This window comes from Sphaeramia orbicularis, chromosome 10 (genome assembly GCF_902148855.1).
Source record: "Sphaeramia orbicularis chromosome 10, fSphaOr1.1, whole genome shotgun sequence".
Taxonomy (NCBI): Eukaryota; Metazoa; Chordata; class Actinopteri; order Kurtiformes; family Apogonidae; genus Sphaeramia; species Sphaeramia orbicularis.
The window spans coordinates 29,913,343-29,940,661 of NC_043966.1; the positions used below are offsets into that span (position 1 = coordinate 29,913,343).

At 40.8% G+C, this 27,319-nt stretch overlaps 1 protein-coding gene across 2 annotated transcripts in view; it reads left to right on the top strand.

Annotated features, from left to right (window-relative positions):
• The first annotated feature begins 5,953 nt into the window (after positions 1–5,953).
• The window catches only part of LOC115427021 (A disintegrin and metalloproteinase with thrombospondin motifs 2-like), a 160,470-nt gene continuing 139,104 nt past the window's right edge, over positions 5,954–27,319 (top strand). The window contains exons 1-2 of one of the 2 annotated variants that reach the window (XM_030145367.1): positions 5,954–6,216; positions 7,818–8,242. In XM_030145367.1, coding sequence (XP_030001227.1) covers positions 6,129–6,216; positions 7,818–8,242 — 513 coding nt within the window. In that variant the 5' untranslated portion in view covers positions 5,954–6,128. The remainder of the gene's footprint in view (positions 6,217–7,817; positions 8,243–27,319) is intronic. The other variant, XM_030145366.1, reaches the window with a different exon arrangement.

Sequence of the window (27,319 nt, forward strand, 5' to 3'; positions counted from 1 at the left end):
GTTGTGTGAACTGACTTCCAGCAGCCACCTGTGTTGGAGTTCATGGCTTGTCCTGATGCGCTGTCATGGAGCTTTGATGCCTCATCATGTAACCTCTTGAAGACACTGGGAACACCTGTCCTTGCGCTCATAAGGCATGCTAATACATGCAGACACATGGTGGCCTGCTGCCTGACCTTGCTAGGACAGAAGGAGTCATTGGAGAGACGGACCACGGCGGCCCTGCAGGACACAGTATGGCATATGCTCACTCCAGATAGCCCTTAACACATGCAGCATAATCAACATGCCAGAGAGGAAAAGTGCATAATGTTTCATTATATTGCACTAACAACAGTTACAGTACTTAGTCAAACCAGAAACACAAATGTGACTGAGCAAAAATCAGACTGTCAGTGATTATATAAATACTGTAACTACTGTACATCCCATAGCTGCTACATTCATTTACTCTTAAGTAATTGGGGTGAATTATAATTAATAACTAATATCAGCATGGCTTTATTTTTGCTCTGTGTTGTTGTTGCACTAGTTTGTACAAACAGTACTTAAAGAATTTGCCTCTTTAGTGGTGACTACTTCACAGAGCTGGATGATAAACACGTATCGGCAGTCAACTAACACAACAACTTGTAATTAAAACTATATTACCACACAACAGATTTTCTCCACTCGTCTCATCTGACCGTGTAGATCTATTTCTTCACTCACAATCTGTTTGCACGCGCACAAGCAACAGACATCTCAACACTAACCTTCCAGACAAACACACAAACATGTGCTCGCACACGCACACACAAACCCCCTCCCTGCCAAACTTCGCTATAATAACCTCCACAAATACAAGTGTGTGTCTGTTTGTCTGGGAGGAGGGATATTATTGTCTGTCTCTCCCCTGCTCCTTCCAAGTGCACTTTTCAAGGTGCAGGGCTTGGTATCTCCATGGCAACAGCAACGCGACCAGGAGCAGTGGGAGGGAGGGAGGGAGGGAAGGAGGAGGTGGGCGACGGGGATGGGCAGGGGCTGGTGGTGATGGTGGTAGCTAGGAGAGGGAGGAGAAGGAGGAAGAGTGGGTGGTGTTCATGGTGGTGATGTTGGTGGTGGAGGGGGTAGGGCGGAGTGGGGGGTCTTCTGGTCAGATATAGGCATGTAGGGTACACAGACTCAGGAACACTGTGACGTTTTCATGTGTCGTGATGGCAGACTGGAGGCCAGCAGGGTGTGGTTTACTTTTAGAGGTGTTTGTGTGATTGTACAGTTGTGTGTGTGTGTGTGTGTGTGTGTGTGTGTGTGTGTGTGTGTGTGTGTTTTCAGGCAGCCTTGTGAAGATCCATGCACTGAGACACCAGGTGTGATCTCAATGCTTGGTGAAAGATGACCTCTCACTGTACCACACACATGCATAGTGTCTCTCTCTCCCTGCGTCGGGTCAGTGTCTGTGTTTGTATAGCAAAGACCTCCAGGTATTATTGGACTGTGTTTACGTGTGCATGGCCCAGTTATGTCCACCTTTGTACATTTTCTCTTGTTTTTCTCTTCTTTTCTCTCATTTGACCATTGCTCTTATTCAGTTGGGCCTTGTCTATCCAGCTTGGAGACATATATTTTAAAGGTGCGGGAGACTTTTGTGACCAATTTTTTATCAAATCTGTAACACCTCAGTCATAGCCTAAGTATCACAAATCTGTAAGTCTTTCTCTGATGACTCACCTGAATCTCTTGCATTACGGTGAACAGTTTCAAAGTGCCATCCACCATAAACAAAACCATGTGTTTACATTCAGAGCTGGGAGGTCACTTGGGCATCTTCGGAATTTTTTGTCACGACGTGCATTGTGGGAAATGGAGGCTTGTGCTGCTGCTGCCACTGCAGGCAGCTGCGCAAACCTCCATGCAGCGGCAGTGTGAGCCTCCGTTTCCTACAATGCACATCGTGACAAAAAATTCCAAAGATGCCCGAGTGACCTCCCGGCTCTGAATGTAAACACATGGTTTTGTTGATGGTGGATGGGACTTCGAAAATGTTCACCGTAATGCAAGAGATTCAGGTGAGTAATCACAGAAAGACTTACAGATTCGTGATACTTAAGCTATGACTGAGGTTTTACAGATTTGAGGAAAAATTGGACACAAAAGTCTCCTGCACCTTTAAAGCACATTTTTTCAATTGGTTTAAATAGAAACTTTTAACCCCTGCAACTTTATGCATATTTGTTGCATCTGTGGAGTCTGAAACCCACACTGAGCCACCTAATGCATTGTCAAGTGTAATGTTTAAGGCCTGGAAAATCACTATCCATTTTCATTTTGTTGTGTATTCATAATCACATATTCACATTACATCTTGCATAACTTGACAGCAGATGTGCCGGACATTAAACCATCATTTATCATCTGCTGCAGACTGATGTTGATATGATGCAGTAAAATCTGAATATATGGAGGTCAGGGCTGAGGATCAGTGGTAGGTTTACCAACAACACTTGGTTCATCTTATACTGGTGAAGAGTACTTATATCTGATTGACCTTAATCTTTTCTTAACCTCAATTAAATGGTCCCACTTGTCTAACCATTCAGCAGTTTAATGCATTTGTAAGATTCACACAGAAAATAAAATCTGTAGACAGGAAATATGCTTTCTGATGTGCTATCGAATTAAGAAACTAAATAAAAATGATGCAGAGTGAGTTTGCAATGGTATAACATCTCGAAGATGTGGTTGACTGAGTTATAAAAACAAGATTTAACAGAGGTAAAATGAAATGATTAAACTTCCAGAATGGCTTAACTTCTCTGTTAAAGACACTCAAGTCCAGTATAAACAGTATAAAGTTAGCAACTGGATTATTCCTAAAAAAGATGAAGAAAAAAAAACATCCTTGGAAAGTTTTTAGTCTGCTCTCCAGAGCTTCCTGTAAAAGTTCATTGATAATAACTCCCTGGAGTTGCTCTTCATCCTGGAGTTTATGTAACCACTGCTAATTAGAGCCCATGGCCATCACAGAGTGTAAGAAAATCTGAGTATTTGTTGATGCAGAAGGTGAACAGTATGGACACACAACACCATCTGTGTCAGTGTTCCTTTGTCAGTATAGACACTTAAGTTCAAGCGGACTTGTTGACATGTTAGTGATATTATAAAACATGAATTTGGACGAAGACATAAAGTCAATCATTGGTCAATGAGTGAACACAGGTCCGCTGTGTAAAAGTCCAGCCTGTCTTATCTCTGTTACTCCTTTGGCTTGGCTCTGGAAATCAGTCAATGTGGAAAAAAGGTGGGATCACCATCTCGCCTTTTTTCCAGGATCTCTGTGTAAAAGTGGCTTCTGACTAATTTGCACTCTGTACATACTGACAATATAAATCCTCACTGTAAATAATATATTCATAAACATATATTTTAATAGTCCAGATCTCTGTACACATCTACTCAGTTATTTATATTTATTTTATGCTATTTTATACTATTCCTCAACCCATTGTTGTCTTTGTCCCTAGTCGAATGTTTGTATATATTAGGTCTATGTTTAAGTGTGTTTGTGTTTTTGTTGAAATTGTACGTTGTGAGCTAAGAAAAACTGAAGCCAAATTCCTTGTATGTGTTCACTTGAATAATAAAGCTGTTTCTGATTCTGATTCTGAACTGGAGTCATAGTAACACACTTTAGTCTTCTCCCTTAAATCATAGAGAAAATGTCAGATATAAATGTAAAGTTACAGCTGATCATACAAAGTTAACAACTGCAAAAATTGTTTTTGATCTATGTACATTTGTTGCTACAAAAATCATAATAATTGCAACCTTTTAACCAGGAGAGGTGATAAAATGTGAGACACCACAGAGGAACAGCATAAAATAAAAAATGATTTAGGTAATGTAATTAAAGTTAAGGGCAGCTAATGGCAACGCAGTTAACACCATGCAATTATTACATTATGTTTGTATTTATCATCCATCTTATATTGTTTCTGTGTTGTAAATAATCTATGCTACAGTTTACAGAAACATGAACTAATCTAGTCACAAAGTCCTCATCAGCAGGCCACGTCTGGTTTTCCATGATGAATTAACCAAGACCAGATGAGTGGTTGGAAAAGAGAGTCTTAATTATTAAAATGAAATGACGGAGGAAATTATTTTTTGAACATGAACTCCACAATTTTAAACACTGATGGTGATGGATTACTGCTGAGATGACAATTAAAAATAAGGTAATTGAAAACATCATTCAACAGAGAAAAATACCGGAAAATATTTTTTAAATTTTTCTCCAAAACACACACCGTGCCTGTTGTAGGTTTATGGTAACAGTGGTCAGAGGAGGCTAATCACTGTTTTCCACTGAAATACTATATTTATATATATTACACATTATAGAGTAATTTATTTAGTAAGTACTTTAACACTATACCTTTATATGCTGTCACTTCATTTCTGATGGGAATTTGCTTAATAGAGGAACACTCTGGGGCTTTACGAATAATTATTAGACCACTTGTGATTTTTTTTTTTTTTTTTACAGAAAATCAACATTCAATTCTTAACTATTAAGATAAGATAAGATAAGATGAAACTGGTTAAAAACCATGCAATACTACTACTACTTCTACTGCTACTACTATCACTATAAAAGAATAACAAGACTACTAATTTTAATACTTTACAGACTGTTTACATAAGAAGTATAATTGCAATTTAAGTACAGAATATTTCTTTATTGCATTTTAAAGCACACATGTCATGTACCTTTTGCCATACTTTTTCTCTTTTGCACACCTGAAAATGACAATGGTTAACCACTCTGCCGCAGTGGTCTCAATAGTTCTCTCCAGTGCTTTTTCTTTTCTTTCTTTCTTTCTTTCTTTCTTTCTTTCTTTCTTTCTTTCTTTCTTTCTTTCTTTCTTTCTTTCTTTCTTTCTTTCTTTTGAGCACTTTTAATGCTTTTTTGTTGTGGCTACAAATGTGGAAATCCTGCTGAAACCAAAGTGTACTGAGTGAATAAAGCCAGAGGTGGATGTAGTGATCATTAGAACAGATTAATTTTTAAATCCAACCTTAAAAACATTGCATTTCCAGTTTATTTCTGTTTCTTTGCCCTTCCTCTAGAAAATATTAGAGGAGAATCAACGGAGTCTGTTTTGTTTTGGTTTGTATTAATCGTTTACCACTGCTGGTTTTCAGTATTAGTATTATTCAGATGGTCGTGAGGGCTAAATGATGTGCTAAATGAGGGCAAGGCAGGTTAGGGCTGGTAGACTTCTCTTTTTTATCTGTAAATTGGACCCCTGGGCCCTGCTAAACTGTGTGTGTTTTCCTGGTGGTCCACACGGGGCGCTATTGGACACTCAACCCGGGACGCTTGACGGGATGTTCAAAGTTTATGCAAGCCTTGCAGCATATCGGAGCTGTCGGAGGGGAGAGTTGAACAGTAGTTATGATCCCAGACAGCACTTCCAAGTTGCAAAAAAATCACTTTTACGCGCCAGCACAGAGGAGATGTGATGGAGCAGCTTGTGCGTTCATTTCACTGCATTTCTTGTGGATGTGGGCTGTCAGCGGGCCTGTCCGTCAGTCTGTCTGTCTGTCAGTCTGTCTGTCTGTGTGAAATATCCTCTCATGTTGGACAGCAGAGACCCACGGGGAGCGTGTGTGCGCACGCGCGTGTGTTGTGTTGTGTGTGTGCGTGTGTGTGCGTGTGTGTGTGTGTGTGTGCGCGCCTGGTGTGAACTGGACTGTGTGTATGTGTTGTGCGTCTGTGTGTGTGTGTGTGTGTGTGTGTGCGTAAAGTCGGGGAGTTGACCGAGCACTAAGGCAAGAGTGGGGTGGCACGGACGATGCGAGAGAGGAGTTCTCTGAGAGACAAAGAGGAGAGAGGAGAGGAGAGTTGAGTGAAAGTGTCTGAGTGAGAGAGAGAGAGAGAGAGAGAGAGAGAGAGAGAGACCTCAGCAGAGAGGAGGAGAGAGAGAGGGGAGGAGAGCTCCGTCTCTCCCGGTGCACTTGGCAGTCTAGTTGCGGGCTGCTGTGCTGTTGCTGTCGTGGCGTGGCTGGTCGCGCCAGGCGGGGAACTTCACCACACTGGAGCCCGGAGTCCCACTCTCTCACCTGCGCAGTTCGGAGCTGCCATGGGTCTCTCGCCTGGATTTACTGTCCTAATTATTCTGCCGGCCTTTCTGCTGCACACCAGCGGCCTTTACATCGCCAGTAGCGTTGGTAGGTAGAGCTCAGTTAAACGTGGTCAGTGTTTATGTTGTTCTCCATATCTGCTCATTCCTTATCACTGAGGCTGCTCTGTGGACTCTCCAGGCGCGCACTGGAAGTCGTGCAACGTAGCGGCAAAAAAACAAAAAAAACAAAACACTGTCCGGTTTCTCCTGTTTGGGTTGAATTTTTTGGCAGTTTTTGCAAACAACGTTTTAAGACGTATTTGCAACTTCTGTGTCCTGCTGTACTGCCTGAAGGGACTTTCCGGAGGTCCCTCAGTGGTGCACACAGTGTTGTGATCTGCTCTCTCCCATCCTAGAGATAATGTTATCTGGGGTGTAAAGGGACCTGAGAGGCACCGGTTTTACTGTCAGATTTTGCGGGGAAGTAGCCTGACATTATCTGATTCGCCCGCTGTCGCATCTATCGATCTGTCACAGGACGCTGGAGTCGGATGTCAGCATATTGATCACACTATTATCAAATCATTCCTCCAACATCAGAGCTCAAGAAATAACAAGAAATACTATTTGTTTGCATCAGTCAGCAAACTTTAAACATGATGACAGGTCAACGACAAAAGAATGCGTAATGTTGATGATACCAAGGGCACCTGAGGACCACACAGTGTAAGGTGATCCTGTTTCTGGCTGTGATCACACCGTTAAGTGGCCTTGGCTCAGTGTGTGTGTGTGTGTGTGTGTGTGTGTGTGTGTGTGTGGGCGCTAGGTGCATGTCTCAGGTCCCCTTCAAAATGTATCTCTGTCGTCACTGTGATATGTCAACTAGAGACGGTTCCCTTAATCCAAAACAAAACTCAGAGGCATGGATTCCCACTTAGACTGGACTGTGGGTGTCATTTCTAAACTGACTCCTCAAGGTGCGGTTCAGTTACATGTCGATCAGGTATCAGAATGATGATGCTCAGGATGGTGGCACACTGTCAACTCAAGTTGTATTAGTTTTTTCTATCTTTTAAATTCCGTCGCTTTAGAAATGTTTTCACTCTGATCGAGCAAGCTGACGATGAGAAAACAGCGTGAGAAAACCGCAATTAGCACCTTGATCTTGTGCTGGCTTTCCTGTTGACGGTGGAAGGGCACAGAAGGTGTCAGGAGCGCAGCGCAGCACTGCTGAGGCTGCCGTTTCCAAACGCGCACTGCCGAGCACCAGGGTCGCCTCTGGGTTCATGGGTGGGGCTGTGTGTGTGTGTGTGTGTGTGTGTGTGTGTGTGTGTGTGTGTGTGTGTGTGTGTGTGTGTGTGTGAAAGGTTACAGGGTCTTTTCATTTATTTTTATGTTCCATGTGACGCAACCTGGACTAAGGAATAAATAATTCCATGAAATGCCTGACATTTTTCTAATCCCTCTTTCCTTCCCTTGTGTTTTTTCCATGCTTCAATTTGCACTCTATCCATGACTCCCTATTTTCTCCACTGTTTATGCCCTGTGCTTCTCCCATGACGTCTCCTCCTCTCCATCCTGTTTTCTTTTTCTTATCTCTACCCTTTATGTGTTTTCTATCCTTTTTGGTGCTGTAACAAATATCTGTCCTGTACCTGCTCCTCACCCTCTTCTTTGTACTCTCACCTTTACCTGTCCTGTTCCCAGACTCCCTGCAGCATGTCCTGGGGGAGTATGGACTGGTGAGGCCAATCAGTGTGGATGCAGAAGGCCGCTTCCTGTCACATGCTGTCTCAGCTGGCCACATGGCAGGAGGGCAGCCCCGTAGGCGCCGGAGGAGGGAGGTACAAGTAGGCAATGATGAGTGGGAAGGACCAAGAGGAGTCAAGGAAGACCAAGAGCCTGTGGCACATCAGGAAAGGCTTTACTACAACGTCACCGTCTTCGGCCGGGAGTTCCACCTGCGCCTGCGCCACAATGCCAGGCTGGTGGCCCCCGGAGCCAAGATGGAGTGGCGTGATGACAGCGACAGCATCCGGCATTCTGAACCCCTGCACGATGAATGCTTGTATGTGGGAGATGTCACGGACACACCGGGGGCCACTGTGGCTATCAGCAACTGTGACGGCCTGGTGAGTGGCTATCCTCTGTTACCTGTGCTCTTTGCTTATGTTTCTGGCTGTTGCAGTGTTCTCTACTGCAGAGGTGCTCGTGGAGAGTCACAGGATGACATGAAGTGACACAACAGGGCAAATTAGTTAAAAATAAATGTCAAAAAATAGCATTGCAAGAGATAAAATAGCATGGCGCAAATATTTCTGGCCTTTAACCCTATTGCGGTCTCTGGTGAGTCACTCTGGTTGACCATATAGCTCAGAGGTTGTCATGGGGTCAAACTTATGATTTACACTGGTGCTCTCCCTTTTGCCCTCTAAACTGGATGTAATACCAGGCCTGCCATGATAAATACCTAAGTCATGTTTTCATCCCTCTGTCCTCTGCCTCTTTTAGTTACTCATGTACTAAAGAGAAAGGCAGAGTGAGATAATCTCAAGCACAATGATTATCAACTAGTATTTAGTCTGCTTATACTGCTCTCTACAAGATACAGATGAGTCGCTGACACTCCACCAGCATTTTTGTATTGAAACTGCCACCATAAAATATTTTGGTTGCACAACAGTTGCTCAGAGAGCTTGAATTGTAAATGCTTTTAATAGAGCTGACGATGAATAGAGGAAAAGGAAAAGAGATGGCAAACAGTTGGTGAATGGCTGTCGGCAAGCGAGAGAAGTGAGATGTAGACAGTGTGAAGAATCTGCACAGGAACTGCTGAAACGAGAGGATGCGAAAAAGATGGAGCCCAGCGCTCGAGGAAGAGGTGAAAGGGATGAGCAAGAGATTTGAGGCCAGGGTTGGGTAAATACTAGATAAAATGGGCAAATGCAAATGGAGAATGATGCGATTCAGGGGAGGAGTTCCCTTATTAGGAAACATGTTCATTAGTCAGCCAGATCAGCCCACCACTGGAGCTGAGTAGCAGCAACTGGATCCGTTTAGGGTTGAGGACACTGGGGACTGTGAGAGCAGCTGAGAGAGCAGGCAGGGAGCCAGGACAGCACAGGGCTGACATGCCCACTTAGCCTGACACCAGCCAGCGGCATCTTACTGCTGCTGCTCCTCGCCTGTCGTTCCAAGGCCTGCTGGTCATTTCTATCAAAGGTTTCTGGTTACCCATATAGGATTACCTGTAATCAGTGGCCACTGGTTTGTTAAGGGGCTGTCCGCTTTGCCCTTTTATGAAAGAGCAGATTACAAGGTTTTATGTTTGTCGTACTGTGTGTGCATTGAACTGGTTTTTGGTTTACTTAATAATTCCCATCTGAACTGCTGCTAATGTGTCCAATGTGAAAAATAGACACAGTAAGACCTTGTTATCTGAATAAATATGTTTCTGAGTCCAGTAAAGCTAACGTGATATTTAATTTTGCTGATTTAATCACAAATCAAGTGGGTATACACTAAAGTTTAAGTAGTGAATTGAGAATTTCCTTGTCGTGTTACAATTCCTCTTGTGCAGTGAAGAAAAGTAATTGTGTTTGAGGATATGAACAGGGGATATTGCACAAAAGGGGACTTTATTTAGCTACATCTGACCTTTAATCCCTGAGCTAAACCTAAGAATACAATTTTGCGCAAAAATGACTCATAGAATTTACATGAATTATCCCTTTTTTAAATTGCTCAGACACAAAATCTATGATATCTATAAAATATCTATAAATATCTATTAAACAAAATCACACAATTTTGCATATGCTTGATTTTCACATATTAGAAGTGATGGTATCATTGCCTTTATAACATTTAGACTGTATAAACTGATCATCTGCGCACAAAACTCTTCTAATAAACTCACCACTGCTCTCCACTTCCATTTAATTTGTATCTCTCCGCCCATGAACAGCACTTGTCATTACTGATCAAGTCTTACAACACTATCAGGCATGCCAAACATTACAGCCACGCTCTCTCCAGCTCTGCCCACTTCTGCCTTGGTAAACCCAGCAGAGCCACGTAGCCCGGCTCTGCCCTGCTGTACCGACTTCCTCAGCGACCCAGACACCTGGTTAGGGCCTTTCTGCCCCACGTTGACATTCACAGCCAAGAACCTCCAGCTGGCTACGATCCAGACTGTGTAATGAGGGGAGAAAGTGAGAAGCCAAGAAAGGGCCAGAGAGGGTTCAAACCAAAATACAAAAAAAATAAGGAAGAGGCAGAGGTGGGAAAATGAAGAGGGCAAAGGGTGTAGATTTCAAGAAGTAACAAATGACCAGTGTAAATAAGAAAGGAAGCGCGAGAGCACAAGGGGGGAAAAAAAAAAACAGGGAAGTCTTTCTGAATGGATAAATGACCTTTGGAGGGAATTGGATTTCTGTAAACAGAGGCTGTGGTCAGCTGGTTAGGTCTATTGCTGGTGGAGGGGAGGCAGCACAGTAGTATGAGGAGTGTGGAGTGTTGTGTGTTTGTGTGCAGTCTGTGTTTGAATCAAGCAAAATATCAGCTCATTATCCTCGAAGGGTTCCACTTTACACTAAATACTGCTGTAGAAAGTGCTCATGTATTTATCCACATGAACAGATGTGTATGACACAGTGTTGATTTTTCGCCTCATTTGGCATTTTTAAATGTTTAAATACACCATTTACTAGTGTGGGTGTTAGGGTGGAACTTGGAAAGTGCATGCGATTGTGTTGGTATCAGTCAGTTTAGGAGTTGAAAGACATTATTTTAAGTTTTCACGCTATGAATACATTCAGATTGAAGAATGAAACCTTGTATAAAAACCCACATGGATATTTTGTTCTGCAGTTTACAGCTTTTGTATGTATTTGTTTTAAGATACAGTAGTTTCATCCGGGGAAAATGAATGGATTGAGTAATAGATTCAGGTAAACGTTGCCAACTTTTACAACCTGAACCCTGTGTGAATGTATAATAGTCATGATTGTGCGCAAACATTCTGTCATATTGGCTGACGTAGAGGCTGTAAACGGCGATGGCCTGATTTTTGTGGGCAGGTATGTGTGAGGTCAAGTGCATTTGTGTGTGTCTTTTTGGGGCTTGATGTGGAATGTGCAGTATCAGCAGAGCTCCTCCTTTTTCTCTCATGAGAAGACACAAAGAGACAGAGATCAGGGGTTACAGAATTCTGATTTTTTTTCTTTATATTTCCATAAGAAATAGCTTTATTATATTGCAGTACTGTTGATCTCTCTGTAGATTTCATATAGTGTGCTTACATTGTCTGCACTCCCAGGTATAGCATGTTTTGCTTTGAGGATGATTCATTTTAATTGTGTAAATCAGCATTACGTGTCTATTGAAACTATTTGGCTTTGAAATTTGTAGAGAGAAACAGACATTTTTTTCATAGCGATTATTCACTTACAAACATTTAAAGCTCAGGATGCATCCATATGACTGAGCTGAAATTAAGTAGGAGATACCACCCTAAGAAAAACTATTGTGTGAAAATAAACAAAAGTTGTAAGATAGAGAGAGAGAGATAATCGATGCTAATGCAGTTTTAATGTTATTGCTGTGAATGGTACTTATTAAAACATTGTTTAAATAATGTCTACTAGTAAAACAAATTATGGCTGTGAATAGATGTAATTAAAATAATTACTATGTATGTACAGCAGTCACAGTTACACACTCCACTTCACACTCCCATTGAATTGTTGCACATCCTAATATCTCTAGTGGGAGACTTCCTGTCTTCCAGATGGGCCTCAGCTCCCGAAATAATCAGTGGGTTCAGACAAATGGTAGGGCAGCTTCAGGTTACTGTGGGAACAGAGGGTCACTCAGGTCTGTGGAGCCAATATTCAGGCACGCAGGCCCCAAATGAGAACCAGCTGGATGAGAGGTGATCCCAGTCTCAGTTTGTAACATATAAACAGTGCTTCCTGTCATCTTGAGGTTTACACCTAAAATCCAGGTGGATGCGCACCTGGATGATGAGACACATGCTTTCACAGCTGTAATGCACATGTACCATACACGCCTTTCACAAAAACACACCGACAATACCTGGCCTAATACACGTGACTGCACCTACAGCCGGGTCAGATGCTGAAATGCATGGCAGCAAAAAGTAAAGTTTCCTCTAACCATCCTTACCTCCCTGCATGGCAAAAACCTATGCACACATTTCTCTTATTGTCTCCACCTCTTGCTCCTTCTCTCACTCTTTTTCTCACTCGCTCTGCCTCATGTTTCTTGGCCAGCAGCGGTAGCAGCAAGCAGGAGAGCTCTCCTAATGATGGTATTAAAAGAGTCAGGAAAATGACAGAGAAAGAGAAAGAAAAAGAATGTGGCAGACAGCTTTTTGCTCCCCAACACCCACAGATTCAGAGCTCTGGCAAAAAAAGAAAGAGACAGCAAGAGACAGTGTTTCTTTAGTGAGCAGTCTTTGTCTGTTTTTAGCAGCAGCTCTGCTCCCAAGTGTTGATCAGACAAGTTGTGTTGAGGGCTAAGGGTATTGCCCACTATCTATACAGGAAAAAGTGAGATCCAAGAATCAAATCTAGATCTGACTGAAATGAAGATGTTTTACACCTGCTGTTTATGTCGTACAGCATCATTTGCTCGGCAGAAAATAAAACCTGTGAATTGTGTGCAGGTGTTGCCCCTTGTATATTCTTATATGCTGTATTTATGCATGTCTCTGTGCTTCAGCCTGTTCATGTGTGTTATTAGTGCACAGCAGGAATGCTGGAAAGCTGCAGTGTTATTTTAGTGCTTCCACTGAGAAGACTTAGACATCAGCAGCAAGGAGAAATGCCAATTTGACAGTTGTTTTATTTTTTGTGGTTCAGAGATAGCATATCCTTTGCAAACATGATAAGAAATATCCTTACTTGATATCATGGTTACAATACATTTTCAATTTTATGTTTCTATATAGTGCTGAGTGATGTACCGGAAGAACCAGCTTTAATTACTGGCTTTAATCCTGTATAGATTTTTTCACATCCTACAATACTTCAGCTGGAAACAACAACTGTAAAACTAAAATAAGCAGAAAATGTTATATTTTTTAGTACTAGAAGCAATACAGTGTGATATACAGAGTGTATCTAGAGGCGACCTTCTTTCTGTATCCTCTTTACAAGATATTTTTAACACCATAATTCAAATTTTTTTGTAAATGGAAGCAATGTTAACATCGTTGATGTGTACTGATCCTCGGATGTGTTAATCAAAGCTTTAATTATATACACATTACAAATAAAAGTTCATTTTTTAAAATATTCCATGTACTCCTGACAGTGCAATAAATCACACACACACACACACACACACATAGAAAGGCCCAGTCATGCAACCCAGCTCTGCTCCTGTAACTAAAAATCAAACGGTTGTGAAGTTACTAACATTACAAAGCACACAGACATCCTCATGCACCCAATTGTGTGCCAGTGGAGGACTTAATCATGCATGAGTGTGTTGACAGTGGGGCAGACTAGTCACAGTAATAGCCACAGAACTACACTAAATTCCAAAGACATGGACACTTGCGCCAGCCATGCCCCCGGAATACGCTCAGTCATTACCTCCGCATTAGGAGTCAATAGAAAAGGCAGCCGTGAGCTGAGCCAACCCATCCATCCATCCATCCAGTCAGCCGGCCCAGCAGTTAAGCTTGGTCAGGCGTGGCGGCTCACTGGGCCCTACAGTGTGTTATTCCACCCCGGGTCACACGATAAGCAGCTCTCAACTGTAATCAGCTCAAATTGAAATGATGACATCAATTACAGCACGGCGCACAGCTGTTATTGACCCCGGCCTCACTTACTGTGTAGAGTAGGCTTTATGTAAAAATAAATAAATAAATAAATAAAAAAGAGAATGAGAGAGTGAGAGAAAGGGTTGGAGAGAGTGGGGGATTGCCGGCAGGAACCGCAGGGCTGGAGGGAGGGCCAGGTGTGGAGAAGCCAGACTGCTGAGGCATGGCATGAATGGAGAGACAGACTGCACGAGAGAGAATCCTGTTCTCAGTATCTGATTGCAGGTTCCACCCTGCAGTGTAGCGCCACTCAAACACACAATTACTCAATCTAGAGCTATTATCAGACAGGGAGAGAAATAGAGGAAGAGCGAGTGAGAGAGGGAGAGTCAGACAGAAAGCAGGCCCATTCTGAGGAACGCTATACAGAGCAAAGAAGTGCTTTTACCAGAGTTGTGATTACTGCCGCTCACTCAGTGCACTTAACCAGCCCCCTCGCCTCTTTTCCTTTCGCCCTCTGTCATTCACAAAGAGCTGGCTCAGAGCACAGGGATTGTTTGAGTGGTTGAAATAACAGGATTCACCCAAGAAAATAGAGTGGTGGAACCCCACTGATTATAGGGGAACACCTCTCTGACGTCAGCATCGCAACAGGTCTCAGTCTGATACTAAAATCAGCTCAGACACAGTGGAATCAAGGATGAAATAAGACCTACACAACTAATATTAACCCCTAAAGACCCAAATATCCACTGGCAACCAAAAGCATCTACTGATGTAAACTGTTTAATACCTGTTGATCCATTAATCCTATCAATATATGAAAATAATTGGTGTAAAATACAGTTTGTTATCTTTTCATGGTCATCAGATATGACCCATTTGGACGTTTAGAAGCTCCATAGTGAACCTGGAAACTCCATCATCTTCTACAACAGTGATTCACCATTAAAACCCATGGAGTTGGTTTTACATTCAGTTATTGATATCTTTGCTGTAAAATTCACTTTTTCTTCAGTTTTCTCTGTGTATGATTTAATAAACTTCAACTTTAATCTGAGGTTTTTATGAAAATCTACATGATCAGTAAATTAAATATGGGAAAATACATGATATTCACTGAAAAATAACAAAATACAGAGACCAATATTATGATAAATGATGATAAATCACTCATCATCATCAGAAAGTTTAATTTGAGAGAAAAAAAATCATTTGGGAATGGCCACAAAAATAGCACTGGGTCTTTATAGGTTAAGAACTCTGCTCTATGTTTAATAGTATTTGTTATTTTGTCTCATGAGGAGTAGGGTAGTGCAGTCACAAACAATGTTATCAGAGAAGTACTAAGTGAAATAATAGGCTTCTTAATGCAAATATATTCTTTGTATGTTCATTTTGTTTGATAATCCATAGCGAAGATGTGGCAGGAGAGAAGGGCAGAAAAGGAGTGACATGTAATGAAGGTCATCTAGACCTCTTCATGTTCAGTGCACTTGACCGCTCAGTGAAACACAGCGATCCACAGAATAATCCACATGGCCTGTCCTTTCACAAATGTGGAATGTGCATGGGCAGGATGCACAATACAGCCAATCATGTTTCGTGCATTTCAAACAAATGGGATGGAATTGAAAGTCCAGATGGTACAAGAGAGGAGATTCTCAGATTTTTAGTTTCTGATAAAGTAAATACATAGAGAGAGGATTGCTCTTTTGGCTCTGTAATGGCAAAATTATATCACTTGGGTAACTGTTGAAACTATATCAGTCATGCAGTTCCTGTCTGACTCATTTGTGTAATCTATCTATCTATCTATCTATCTATCTATCTATCTATCTATCTATCTATCTATCTATCTATCTATCTATCTATCTATCTATCTATCTATCTATCTATCTATCTATCTATCTATCTATCTGACTGTCTGTCTGTCTGTCTGTCTGTCTGTCTAATGTTGCATAAAAAACTTTCTGCTCTGTGTGTTGAATTGAATTTTATTAGTGTTTTCTTGCAATTAAATGTAAACATTTTAAACATTGCCAAAATAGTTGACTTCAGATCCCTACATTCACCTTATTTCTTCATGATCTAATTTGGCTTCTGTCTTCTTACGGTAGGGGTATCTAGTCTCGTTCAGTGGTTTAATAGACTCAGCGGTTCAGCGATTTGTGAGCAATTCAGCGACTCAGCCCTACTCGACCCTCCTGATAGTTAGGCGTGTCAAACAGTGCAGTGGGTTAAACAAACATTTGGCAGTTAGGCATCGCAAGTTCAAGACCAACGCCTGCTAGACATTTTTTTTTTTTTTTTTTTTTTTTAATTGGTGAATCAAAGGAGTTGATTCGGAATTGATTCACAGCACACGAACAAACCAAAATAATTGAGTTAGTTCACAACAAAATGTGTGTAAATCCAAACCAATACTGTTGATTAGAACATATAATTGTTAAGTTGTAGCATTAAAGCAACACTTTACTTTAGATTTATTGACACAATTGCTTTGAATTTATTAGTAGGTTTTCTTTGCCATTAACTACAACATCTTTTTACATTTAAATAACCATGTTTTGTAGAACAAGTTGCATAACATTTTTAAATTCATTCCAACAATTCCAGTATTTCTTAGAGTGTATGACTCAGCCTTGTGCTCTCGTTCGGGGGGAGTCCTTCCTGCAGGAAGCAATAAACTCACACGAAAGACCAGTTTTGTCTCTTGAGTTCTCTATTGACAGATTTTCCCACCACAGCTCTGACACAGCCTCTGTCTCTGTGCCTGTAGTCACCTCTTGTTACACCACAGTAACAGTCTATGAGAAAGAAAAAAGACCATTTATTTAGTCACATATTATTATTACTACAGCCCTCAATGTTCAGTGTGAAAACTGTCAAGAAATGTAGTTGAAATGTTATTGAATTGTGCTTTAGCTTAAAGATCCTCATATTCACAATGGAAAGCAGCATTTACAGCAGTGTAAATGAAAGTGAAATAAAAATTAAATAGACAAATAGATTTTATTTTCGCCTGTCTGCTCTCCTGTCAGTCAATCAGTCCGCAACCAGTCCCTCAGGCTGCCGGGCTGTGCAGGATCGATGTTGGCCACATCAGCAGTTCTCTTGCTAACAGGCCCCAGCAGCCTCTGTGGAGGATCCTGGAAATAGGACAAGACATTCTCCCCGTCTTTCAGTGAGTGAATAAGCCTTGAGCCTGCCTACCCCCGTCCTGACCCGGCCCACGTCTCCCATGGCCAAGTTGTTTTACCTTCCAGCCACCACACAGGTGGCTTTGTACTCTTAAAGCTTCTGTTCGTCTGGAAGTTTCCCCACATAATCCTCACAAACAAAACACAACATGAGAGGGAGATGAAGAGAGAAAAAAGGAAGGAGAGTGGGGAGGGAGGTAAGGTGGATTGAGGAAAAAATGGCAGTAACACGAAGAGGGAGGGAGGCAGAACGCGGTGGAATCTTAATGTGCCCAAACCTGAACAAGAATAACAGCAACATCATAACCGTCACCACCTGCTCAGTCAGAAGGGATGGAGTATAGAGAGGGGGAGGAGTGAGTCTTGTTGATTAGCATGAGGAATCCTGCTTTTTATTGTCTCTTTCTATGAGCTAAGGTCACTTGTCGACTTCCAGGAACTGGGATGCTTCCCTTAGTGATAACTGCTTTCATTACATGAGTTCATACTTGAAGTCAGTGCACTCTAAAAATACATATACACATTTTCTCTTAGCCTACTGTAATTAGTTATATTTGCTCTTCCTGTGGATTAGGTTGTTTATCTGTCTTGTTTGTAATGTTTACACATTCCTTAATGGAATAGAGCCTGTCTGCGTTTCTGTCTGTCTGAATACAGTGTCATTTTGCTTGGCGCTTCAGTACAGCAGGCACTTTAAGCAGCAAGAATCGCACCTCATAACAGAAAATCACACCCTCCTCATCTTACTAAGACTGCCTGTTTTTGTTTTTCCACAATAGAGAAATAATCACTTTTTCTCTCCCAGTGTATTATGTTTGGGGTTTTTGCCAGTGCACAAGGACCGTGGGAATTGTTAGTGTACCAGCATATGTAATATATTATATAATAATATATTGTATTCTAATAACTGACTCTGTGGGGGCTGGAGTGAAGCAGCAGAAACAAAGAAACACATCTAGTGCTTTGATCACTGTGACTGATCATCTGCCAGAGTGTACAAGGAAAGCTTTGGATACTGACTTACAATTATATAATCATGTTTGCCAAGATGTAATGGAGACTTTGAGATGACCTTGTCCATGTATAGCTCTTCGCTAGACTGAGGAACTGTATAGTTGGACATTCAAGGTGTGCTGCATGTACAGTGTGTGTCCTCTAAATCACTGCCAAACAGCACCAACATCAGGGTTAGAAGTCAAACCCTGACAATAAAATGATGAGTGTGATTAAGACAGCACAGTTTGGTCCAAATGTCATACTGCAATGATTATGACAGCTGGTTGACAAATTAATCCTAGTTTGAAAAAGAAAAGATAAATAAAAGTAGTAATTTAGAAGTGAATCATTTTGCCTGTTTTACAGAATACATCTCTATGCTCAGTGTCACTGAATAAAGAATATAAAGATACAGAGTGGAGTGCAGTCATGAGCAATTATATAACTGCAGAGATTTAAGATAAGATAAGATAAGATAAGATAAGACTTTATTTATCCCACCATGGGGAAATTTCACAGTTTACCAACAGCAACATACAACACGCAAGGGCAGAGAAAAAACAGGTAGAAAAACAACAAGCAAGTGAAAAATTTAATGTGAAGAGAAAAATAAGAAATTTGGAATTCATATAAATATTTCTATAAATTTAGAATTAGAATTAAATTATTTACATTGTGAACTTGATTTATTTGATTAATTTTGCAGCCATAGCAGTAATTACAAGCATGTCATTTTCATCAATATCAGTATAATACATGTTTGATAAATGTTCAGTTTAACTTTAAGTTGTAGATAGCACCCAGAGGACCAAACTGCAACATGCAGGTGGATGTTTCAGGTGGAGGTGTAGGTCGATAATATACCTGTGTGTTGTCTGAAAAGCTTTTTTTCCACCCCTGATTTACAAGTGTTCTGATGATAACAAAACAGCTTAAAACTACAATTAGCCATCCGATTACTTCAGCTTTTACCCATGAGCACAATTCAGTCTATAAAGTCAAAAGAAAATGTCATGTAGCGTTTATTACGATAATTATCAATATGGACTGATTTTTATATTGTGATACTGTTTTTTTGCCATAGAGAATCATGATTAACCCTCAGATGATTTCATGTCCTTGAGTAAGAGTCCACAGTAGCTCTGCTGTACTAGCAAGCAGCCTGTCTGACCTCTGACCTCTGCAGAAAGAAGAGACGAATCAGTAAAATTACAGAGCATTAACTCATCTAAACAGTTATTTTCTATTGTATGTATATTTTTGCATATAAGCTTTAATGCTGATGAGTGGTCCGACAACAAGTTACTCAGTCTGGTGTTGTATGTGAATATGCATTTACTGTAATTGAAGACCCTGGTGCTAAAAGTACTGAAGTCACATTTTTTTTGACAATTCAAGTTGATCATATAAACATGTTGTATTTGTGTAGCTAAGTCCACCTTATAAATATTTAACAGACTTTTTTTGTGACTTCAGTACTTTTAGCACTAGGGTCTTCATTTAGTGTGGTACAAACTGTATTGTGTGCAATGACAAGTAAGTCAGATTTATTCAACTACAAACCAGAGAAAAATACCAAAAAGCAAGTTTTGTTTGCACAGAGAAAGGCAGCATCAGTTGTATGGAATTATGTCAGCTACATGACAGATAATGTTGCACACGGCACAACAGTGAAACCAACAAGCACACAAGTTAATGTAAAATACTGTTTTTTAAAATTTTTTCTGCAGATGCACTCTGATACAGAATCTCCCTAAACATTCTACTATGATTAATCCTTTCTAAATAGAGCCGTTGGAGTCATTTGGTTTCATTGCACATCGCACGAAAATATTGCAATGTCAGTTTTTTTTCTAATATTGTGCAGCCCTAACGTCGAGCTACTGTTGTCTTACACACACACACACACACACACACACACACACACACACACGCACACACAGCTCCACTTACAGTGCAATGACTGACAGCTTCACTTTGAACACAAAGGAAAATAATTTTTTTCTCATGAGCTAATCCTTTGCCTCTCTCTTTCACACACACTGACACTCAGACACAGACACACTGGGGAGAAGGGACTTATTGTCAGGTTGTGCTCTATCTCCACAGTTCATTTCTAATCCTCTTTCTCCTTTTTCTCTGCACCGCCCTCCTCCTACACATGCAACCGCTCCCACCACCCAGACTGTAGTGGCTTTATCCCAAGGCTGGGATCTGCCACACAAGTCCCCATGTTGGCCAAATGAGGAAGACTCGCAACAAGATGAGAGGGGTGGGATACTTCTGGATAAGAGAGGAGAGGAGTGGAGAGGAGTGGAGAGGAGAGGAGAGGAGAGGAGAGGAGAGGAGAGGAGAGGAGAGGAGAGGAGAGGAGAGGAGAGGAGGGACAACTAGAGCAGAAAGCAGGGAGAAAAGAACATCCCCTTCTGTTCTATTCCTCCATTAGCCTCTCCTCTCCTCTCCTCTCCTCTCCTCTCCTCTCCTCTCCTCTCCTCTCCTCTCCTCTCCTCTCCTCTCCTCTCCTCTCCTCTCCTCTCCTCTCCTCTCCTCTCCTCTCCGGGTGTGGTTGCAGTCTGACTCTGATGCAGTCTGACAGGACACTTCTTTCTGTCCTTTTTGCTGGTGTGTGACAGCGTGAAGCTGCCATCCACCTCCACCTCTTTTTTTATCCCCTTCCCCTATCCTCTCTTCACCTCTCTCACTGCCTCTGAAAAATGAAAAAAAAAAACAAAAAACATTTCCATGACTTGCTTTGTGCTCATCTTGTCAAAATGTTCCTCCGTCCACTTCCTTTGTGTATGTGTGTGTGTGCTGGACTTTTCGACAGCGTGTGTGTGTGTGTGTGTGTGTGTATGTGTGTGTGTGTGTGTGTGTATGTGTGTGTGTGTGTGTGTGTACCTTCTTCTGTGTCATCTTAACCCTGTTTTTTTAATATAGTGAGCTTATGGAGCACTGCTTATTTGAGGACACAGCAAAACATGGTAGTTCAATAAATAAGAATCTTCATTATGATGATTTTTACAGATATTTTAACTGATTAACAGCTAAAATAAACTTTGATAATAATTAAACATAAAAGCTGTTTCATCTGATCCCAGTGGATGTTGCGGCAGCGTTCATCTCTCCTTGTGTAATATGGCATATTAGCGAAGATGCATTTGATGAAATATTTATCTTTAAATTTGAGTGTGTTTCCCTAATTTTTGGCATTGTGGGCTGCAGACATAGGGTGGCCTCCCAGTTATCACTTCTGCAGCTCTGTTGGCCTTTTATCCACAGACACTCTGCTGATTTTAGACTCAAGGAATTTTTCAGTTTAGGGTCAGTCACATCAGAAAAGCAGTGTTTTAGCCCAAGTCCAAGTGTGTCTTTCTTTACTTTGAGCTTTGACTGTTTCTTCTTGATCCAGTTGATATTTTATGCCTCTGTGTATGGTTTTGTTTGGCTTTGGGCAAATAAAAACGAGGGATTTCCTGAGGCAGATAGCTGAGGCTTCAGGGCCAGTCGTCAGATGGGAACATTCATGCTGCTCATTCTCTTAAACTGAAGGTCTATGTTATGGTAAGCACCAAAAATATTGGTTTTATCGCCCATTTTCATGATTTAATTTATTCTGGCGTGCAATTTGAGAAGCAGTTTTTTTTTACTATTAGAAATTTCCACTGCAATAAAAATGCCCATTTATAAATTACAATAAGTTAATTGCTTTAAACATTTGCTAAACTAATGTTGAGCTCAGTTACAAATGCCCTGAGCTTACGTCTCATTCTGCCTCCAAATCTAGATCCTCTATTTGTGGGATCGAAAATAAAACGTAAGTGTTTCATAGTGTCGTAGTATGACTCAACATAATCAGCTCTAAAATTGTCATTTCTTCCAAATGTTTCGTGGGATTCTGTATTAGTCACAGTCTTCGTTGTAGTAGTGTTACGGTTGCCACTTCCTCAGATTTCCCACCAATTTGGTCTAGTTGGAAAGCAAAGTAGTTTCTGCAAATGAAGGTGATCACACCTGATCATGTGATTAATTGTTTTCATTTTTGTTTTTTAAAAAATACACAATTTTAAGGATCTGTTTTCTGCTGTTTGGGATATTTTAAAAGTAGGTGGATTTCCAATTGGATAGAGTGACTTTTAGTAAATAAAACCTCCATATTTATGCCTGTTTTTCTCACTCACACTTTTTATCAGTTGGGAATAGGTGAGAAGAGAGTTTTAAATGCTCTTGGAAGTTTCTGTGTGTGTGCCCATGTTTGTTTGTATATTATGGAGATATTAAAGCTGTAGAAGCTGAAATCAGAGGGAAAAAAAAGGCCACAATTTGAAAACACTTCCTTTTGCACCTCTCGCCTCTCAGTAAAATTAAATGTAAAGATAGATCATCTGATGTTGTTTCCCACTGCTATGACAAAATGAAGCCACTTTTCTTTGCAGGTTCTATGTAGAATCAGAGTACTTTGCATCTGACTGGAATCAGTGATTACAATGGTCACCTATGATCGGCTAAAACATACCACTGTGGGGTAGATTTTAAGACAACGTCAATCCATAGAAGGGGGTTGAATTCATGTTTCCTCTCAGATCACTTTCGATTGCAATATGCTCAAAGGTGAATGTAGAATTTCATCCCAATAACAACAAAATATATGGAGCGCTGCAGCTTTAACCTGTTTACACAGAGGGAAAATCATTAAATGTAGGGATGGAGATGAATGATCAGTCCAAAAGATCTTGACGATCCTTTGAGATAGATCACAGTAATCATAATACACAATCTGAATCACAATTTTCTCACCTCTTACAAATTTATAAACTCAGTTTTCTTTTAGTTTTCTTTGGCTTCTGGAGGCTTAGACTGTATGTGATTACTTTTTGTTGTTATCTGAGTAGAAATTCTGCATTTTTGAGAAACTATTAATTTTGGGCTAGGATTATAACAACATTTTGACAATATCTGGATACATTTAACAACCACATCCTCATGTTTGTATGCATACAGTTTAATGACCCAGATTATGGCATTCCTTTTTTTGCCCTTTTGGATTTTTCTCATCAATCAATTATCTTTTCACCCCAATCTAACTCTATCTGTCTGAGTCATTTGGCTAAACTCTCTAAGTTAATATGGACTAATAATGACCACTTATATGTGGCTTATATGTGGACGTAAACTAAACCTTCGCAATAAATGGACTGAAATAAACTCAGTAGCTCAATGTGTGCTAGCAATGTTATTTCTACAAATACAGAGGTTAGTGCAACATAGATGTTAGCTGAATAGGACAATTTTGACAGCACTGCACATCATCATTTGTCAAATTAAGATCAACTACAAATTTCATTGCACTGTACAATGGTATGCAATGACAATAAAACTTATTCTATTCTATTCTATTCTATTCTATTCTACATAGACATGCCTTGTTACATATTATACAAAGTGAGGTTTAGGCGTAGGTGTGTGGTGCATGTTGTTAATGTTAGGATTAAATCTGTGTGAAGTCCCTTAAATCCACAAAAACCTAACCTGTATGTGTGTGTTGATGATGGATAACCACATGTTCAGATTAGCCTGATGTTTTGGACCAAAGAGCTCCGTTGCTACTGTTTCTCCCTCCTGCACTGGTCATCCATCTTTATCTCTCTTTTGCCCTCTCCACGTCTTTCTCCCTCCCTCACACTATAGAGCATAGAGGTCATAGCCCCGGCTGAGCCACAAGCTGTTGTTGCACTACATTGACTGTTCTACCTGCTAATAATGACCAGAGACTCCAGTTTATCATGTTACTCAAAATCTCTGCATGGAGAAGACCACACAGACTGCTTTAATCTTTTAGGAGAAAGAGCAAAAAGATGATGTTGGAACGTGGACAGCTGCACCTGGACTGGCATTAATCCTTTAAAGGTGAAAACCTTGTTTGTTTTATGTTAATGGAATCATTAGTGTTTATTGTGGAAGTGTTTTGAATCCCACCCCCACAGGTCAAATGGTAATGATAGCAACTCAAAACCAGGGGTACAGGAAAAAAGTACATTTTTTTCTGGGTTGAAGAATCTGTCAGAATATGCTTGCAATATTGTTCAGTAATTATAATATTATTTTTAATAGTGGTGATGAATAAATTATTTTTATTAGCACTGTGTAATAAACATGCACAATAAATACACTGCAAAACTGGATGATGACATATGTCATTAAGTGTGACTGTTTATGACAAAACAGAACAAAAAAGAAAAAAAACACGGAGAATATGATCCATAACTTTCCATTAAGGTTATAATGATGATAATTAAGTTTTATTTAATTATTTTGTTTATTTTTGTCAATGTTTGTAGAAGAATAGACTTTATTTTGCCATTTGCACAGATCAGTGGCGGCTGCTCGTCTTTCAGACAGGGGAAGCTCATTGTCGGCTTACATAAAAAAAAAAAAAAAATTGTCATGTTATTTAAACATACATTCGGCCCTCCGTTCCTTTTTAAGAAAATGGTCAGTGACCTTATCGTACCAAGTAGGCGTCTTTTCCAGGGACTGGACCAGTGCCCTCTTAATGTCCAGCAGAGCTAGGCTGCTTACATTTCCTTGGCCCATTGTGTTGCGGGTGTAAGACTTCAGCCTTTATAAACTAGAGATGCTCCTTTCACTCCGACCTAGCCGGCAGTTTGATTTAACGATCTACAAAACGATATTCAACTCAAACAAGAAATGATTAAATTATGTAACTGAAACAAGAAAATGCTGAAATTATGTTAAATTGAAACAAGGAAGTCCAATGAGTGTGTTTTATTTACAGTGCAAGAAATGAACAAGTAATTTGGTAGTGGTTTCTTTCTCTTTCGCAGCAGAATGTGTGACGGTATTAAACTGAACTGTGTCAGTGAAGGAGTAGGTCTCAAAATAGCTGTCAATCAAACGGGATTCAGCCTTTCGACTGATCCTCCAATCAGCACGTGGGATTCTGGCGTCCAGCCTGGCCGAGCTCCGCCCACAGCTCCATTCACCCCCAGAGACACCCGGCGTCCGGGGGCGGGACAACATCATGGCATTTATCCTATTACCGTCCAGTTTTGAGGCAATGAAAAAAACTGTTCCACTCAGTCCCATTGAAGCCCATAGACGCCCGGTGTCTACGGACAAATGCACTGAGCAGAGATGTATGAGAAAACAGCACAACGGGAATGGAGGAGAAGTGAACAACATCGAGTCCGCTGATTTGTGATAAAGCTGATTCTGAATGAACTCATCTGTGAGATGAATGTGTTCTAACACGTTTGTAGTCAATAAAATGTCAACACAACCGTACATATTTAACCATTTAATTTTCGTAATTTTAGGGGAAGCTGGGCTTGCCTTGCAGTCTATGAGAAATCGCCACTGGCACAGATACATTGCAGTGTAGGTACATTGGAATTCTTGTGCATTTTCCTGAGTCACAGAGTTAAAAAAAAAAGACACAAAACACAGCTAAAACACTAGAAAAGTGCTCAGAGAGTGCAGACCTCTGCCAAGGCAGATGAGTGCCCCCCCCCCCCCCCCCCGATTACCACCAAAATTTAGTAACTTGTTCCTTGTGCATCCAAATCCGTCCATAACTTTTTGAGTTATTTTGCACATGGACAGACAGACAAACCAATGCCGGAAAAAATATAACCTCCTTGGCGGAGGTAATAAACACAGCTAGAACTTATAAAAACAGTTATTGCATGGACAGACAAAAATACACACGGTAAAATCAAGTACTGTATCAGAGAAATAATAATAATAAAAGTATAAAAGTACAGGGTGGTAGAAGAAGTTATTGCACATTCAGTTGAAATGGCTGTTGCACGTATTTAGGAAAATACAATATTTTTGGAGAAGAAAACATCTTAAAGTTAGAAGGGAAAAAATTTCATTTCTCATAATTATACATGTGTCTGTTTAATTCATTCCCTGTTACATGGGTGAACCCATACTACTGGACATGTATTACTATTATATACACTTTAAAGGTGGGGTCTGAGATGTTTTCCTGGAGCATTTTTTACTATATTCCGTAAAATCCCTTCACACCCCGATTACAACTAATTAATTAAATGCTCTAACACAAAAATTTAAAAAAATCAGTCACCTGCGGAACGGACAGGACTGAAAAAACACCATCCAGTCATTTTGAGCGCCCACTCGAAATGGTTGAACGGTGATATGTCTATCAAACTCAACTGCCATTCGCCCCTCCCCCCTTCCCCCTTCTGTGCGTACCCCTCTTCGAGCATGAATCGCGCGTTCTCAGAGGCTGGAAGTCCTTGTACAGGAAGCGAAACCAGAACCTGGTTATATTAGTTGTATTAAGATGGAAAGTTCACCGGCAAACTGTTTTGTCACTAACATAAATCACTAGGAAATGTAACGTTAGTCGTATAGGTATGAACTGGGGCTGTTCTGTAAGAGCGGGAGTGTTAGAGGAGACTAAATGAGGTATGCATGCATCTGCGAGCCGGAGCCTCAGCTGGGGCCGTAGTTGGCATCGGAGCCTGAGGCGGGGCCGTACGGGGCCGAAGCCGGGGACGGAGCCTCAGGCGGGGTCAAAGCCGGAGCTGGTGTCGGAGACGGAGCTGGGGCCGGGCAGGACCGTAGACGGCGTCGGAGCCCAAGCTGGGGTTGAGATGGAGCAGAGCCTCAGCTGGCGAATTGTTGCTGTGCAGGGCTCGTGAACCCTCAGGAACAAGCATTGCGCGTGCCAGTACTCTGGAGGCGTGGCTTTGGAGGGACGTCTGAAGAAAGGGGTTTGGACTTTTGAATTGAGTATTTTCAAAATGTAGCTTGCTCGAACCGTTTTTCTAAGATCTTATACCCCACCTTTAATTTCTGTTTATGTGTAAATCATATTCCAGTCAGTATACTGAACAATGGTATCACATATCACGTTGTAATTTGTGCTGTATTTTAGGTATATTTTGTTTAAGTAGTATGGAGGCAGACATTGAGAATATATTGCAGTTTCTCCTGAAATTAATGTTCTGATTCCATATTTCTAAACACAAATCCATAAATTCACACACAAACAGCATAATTCCAGGTCAAAATCATAATATTCATTCAGATGTCAAATAAAAGCCACCAAATACACAAACACTACACACTCCTGGCAGCGAAAACACTGTGGTAAAAACTTGTAAATGTGGTTACCAATCATGCAAAACATATACATTTTCAACGTTTGGAAACCCTAA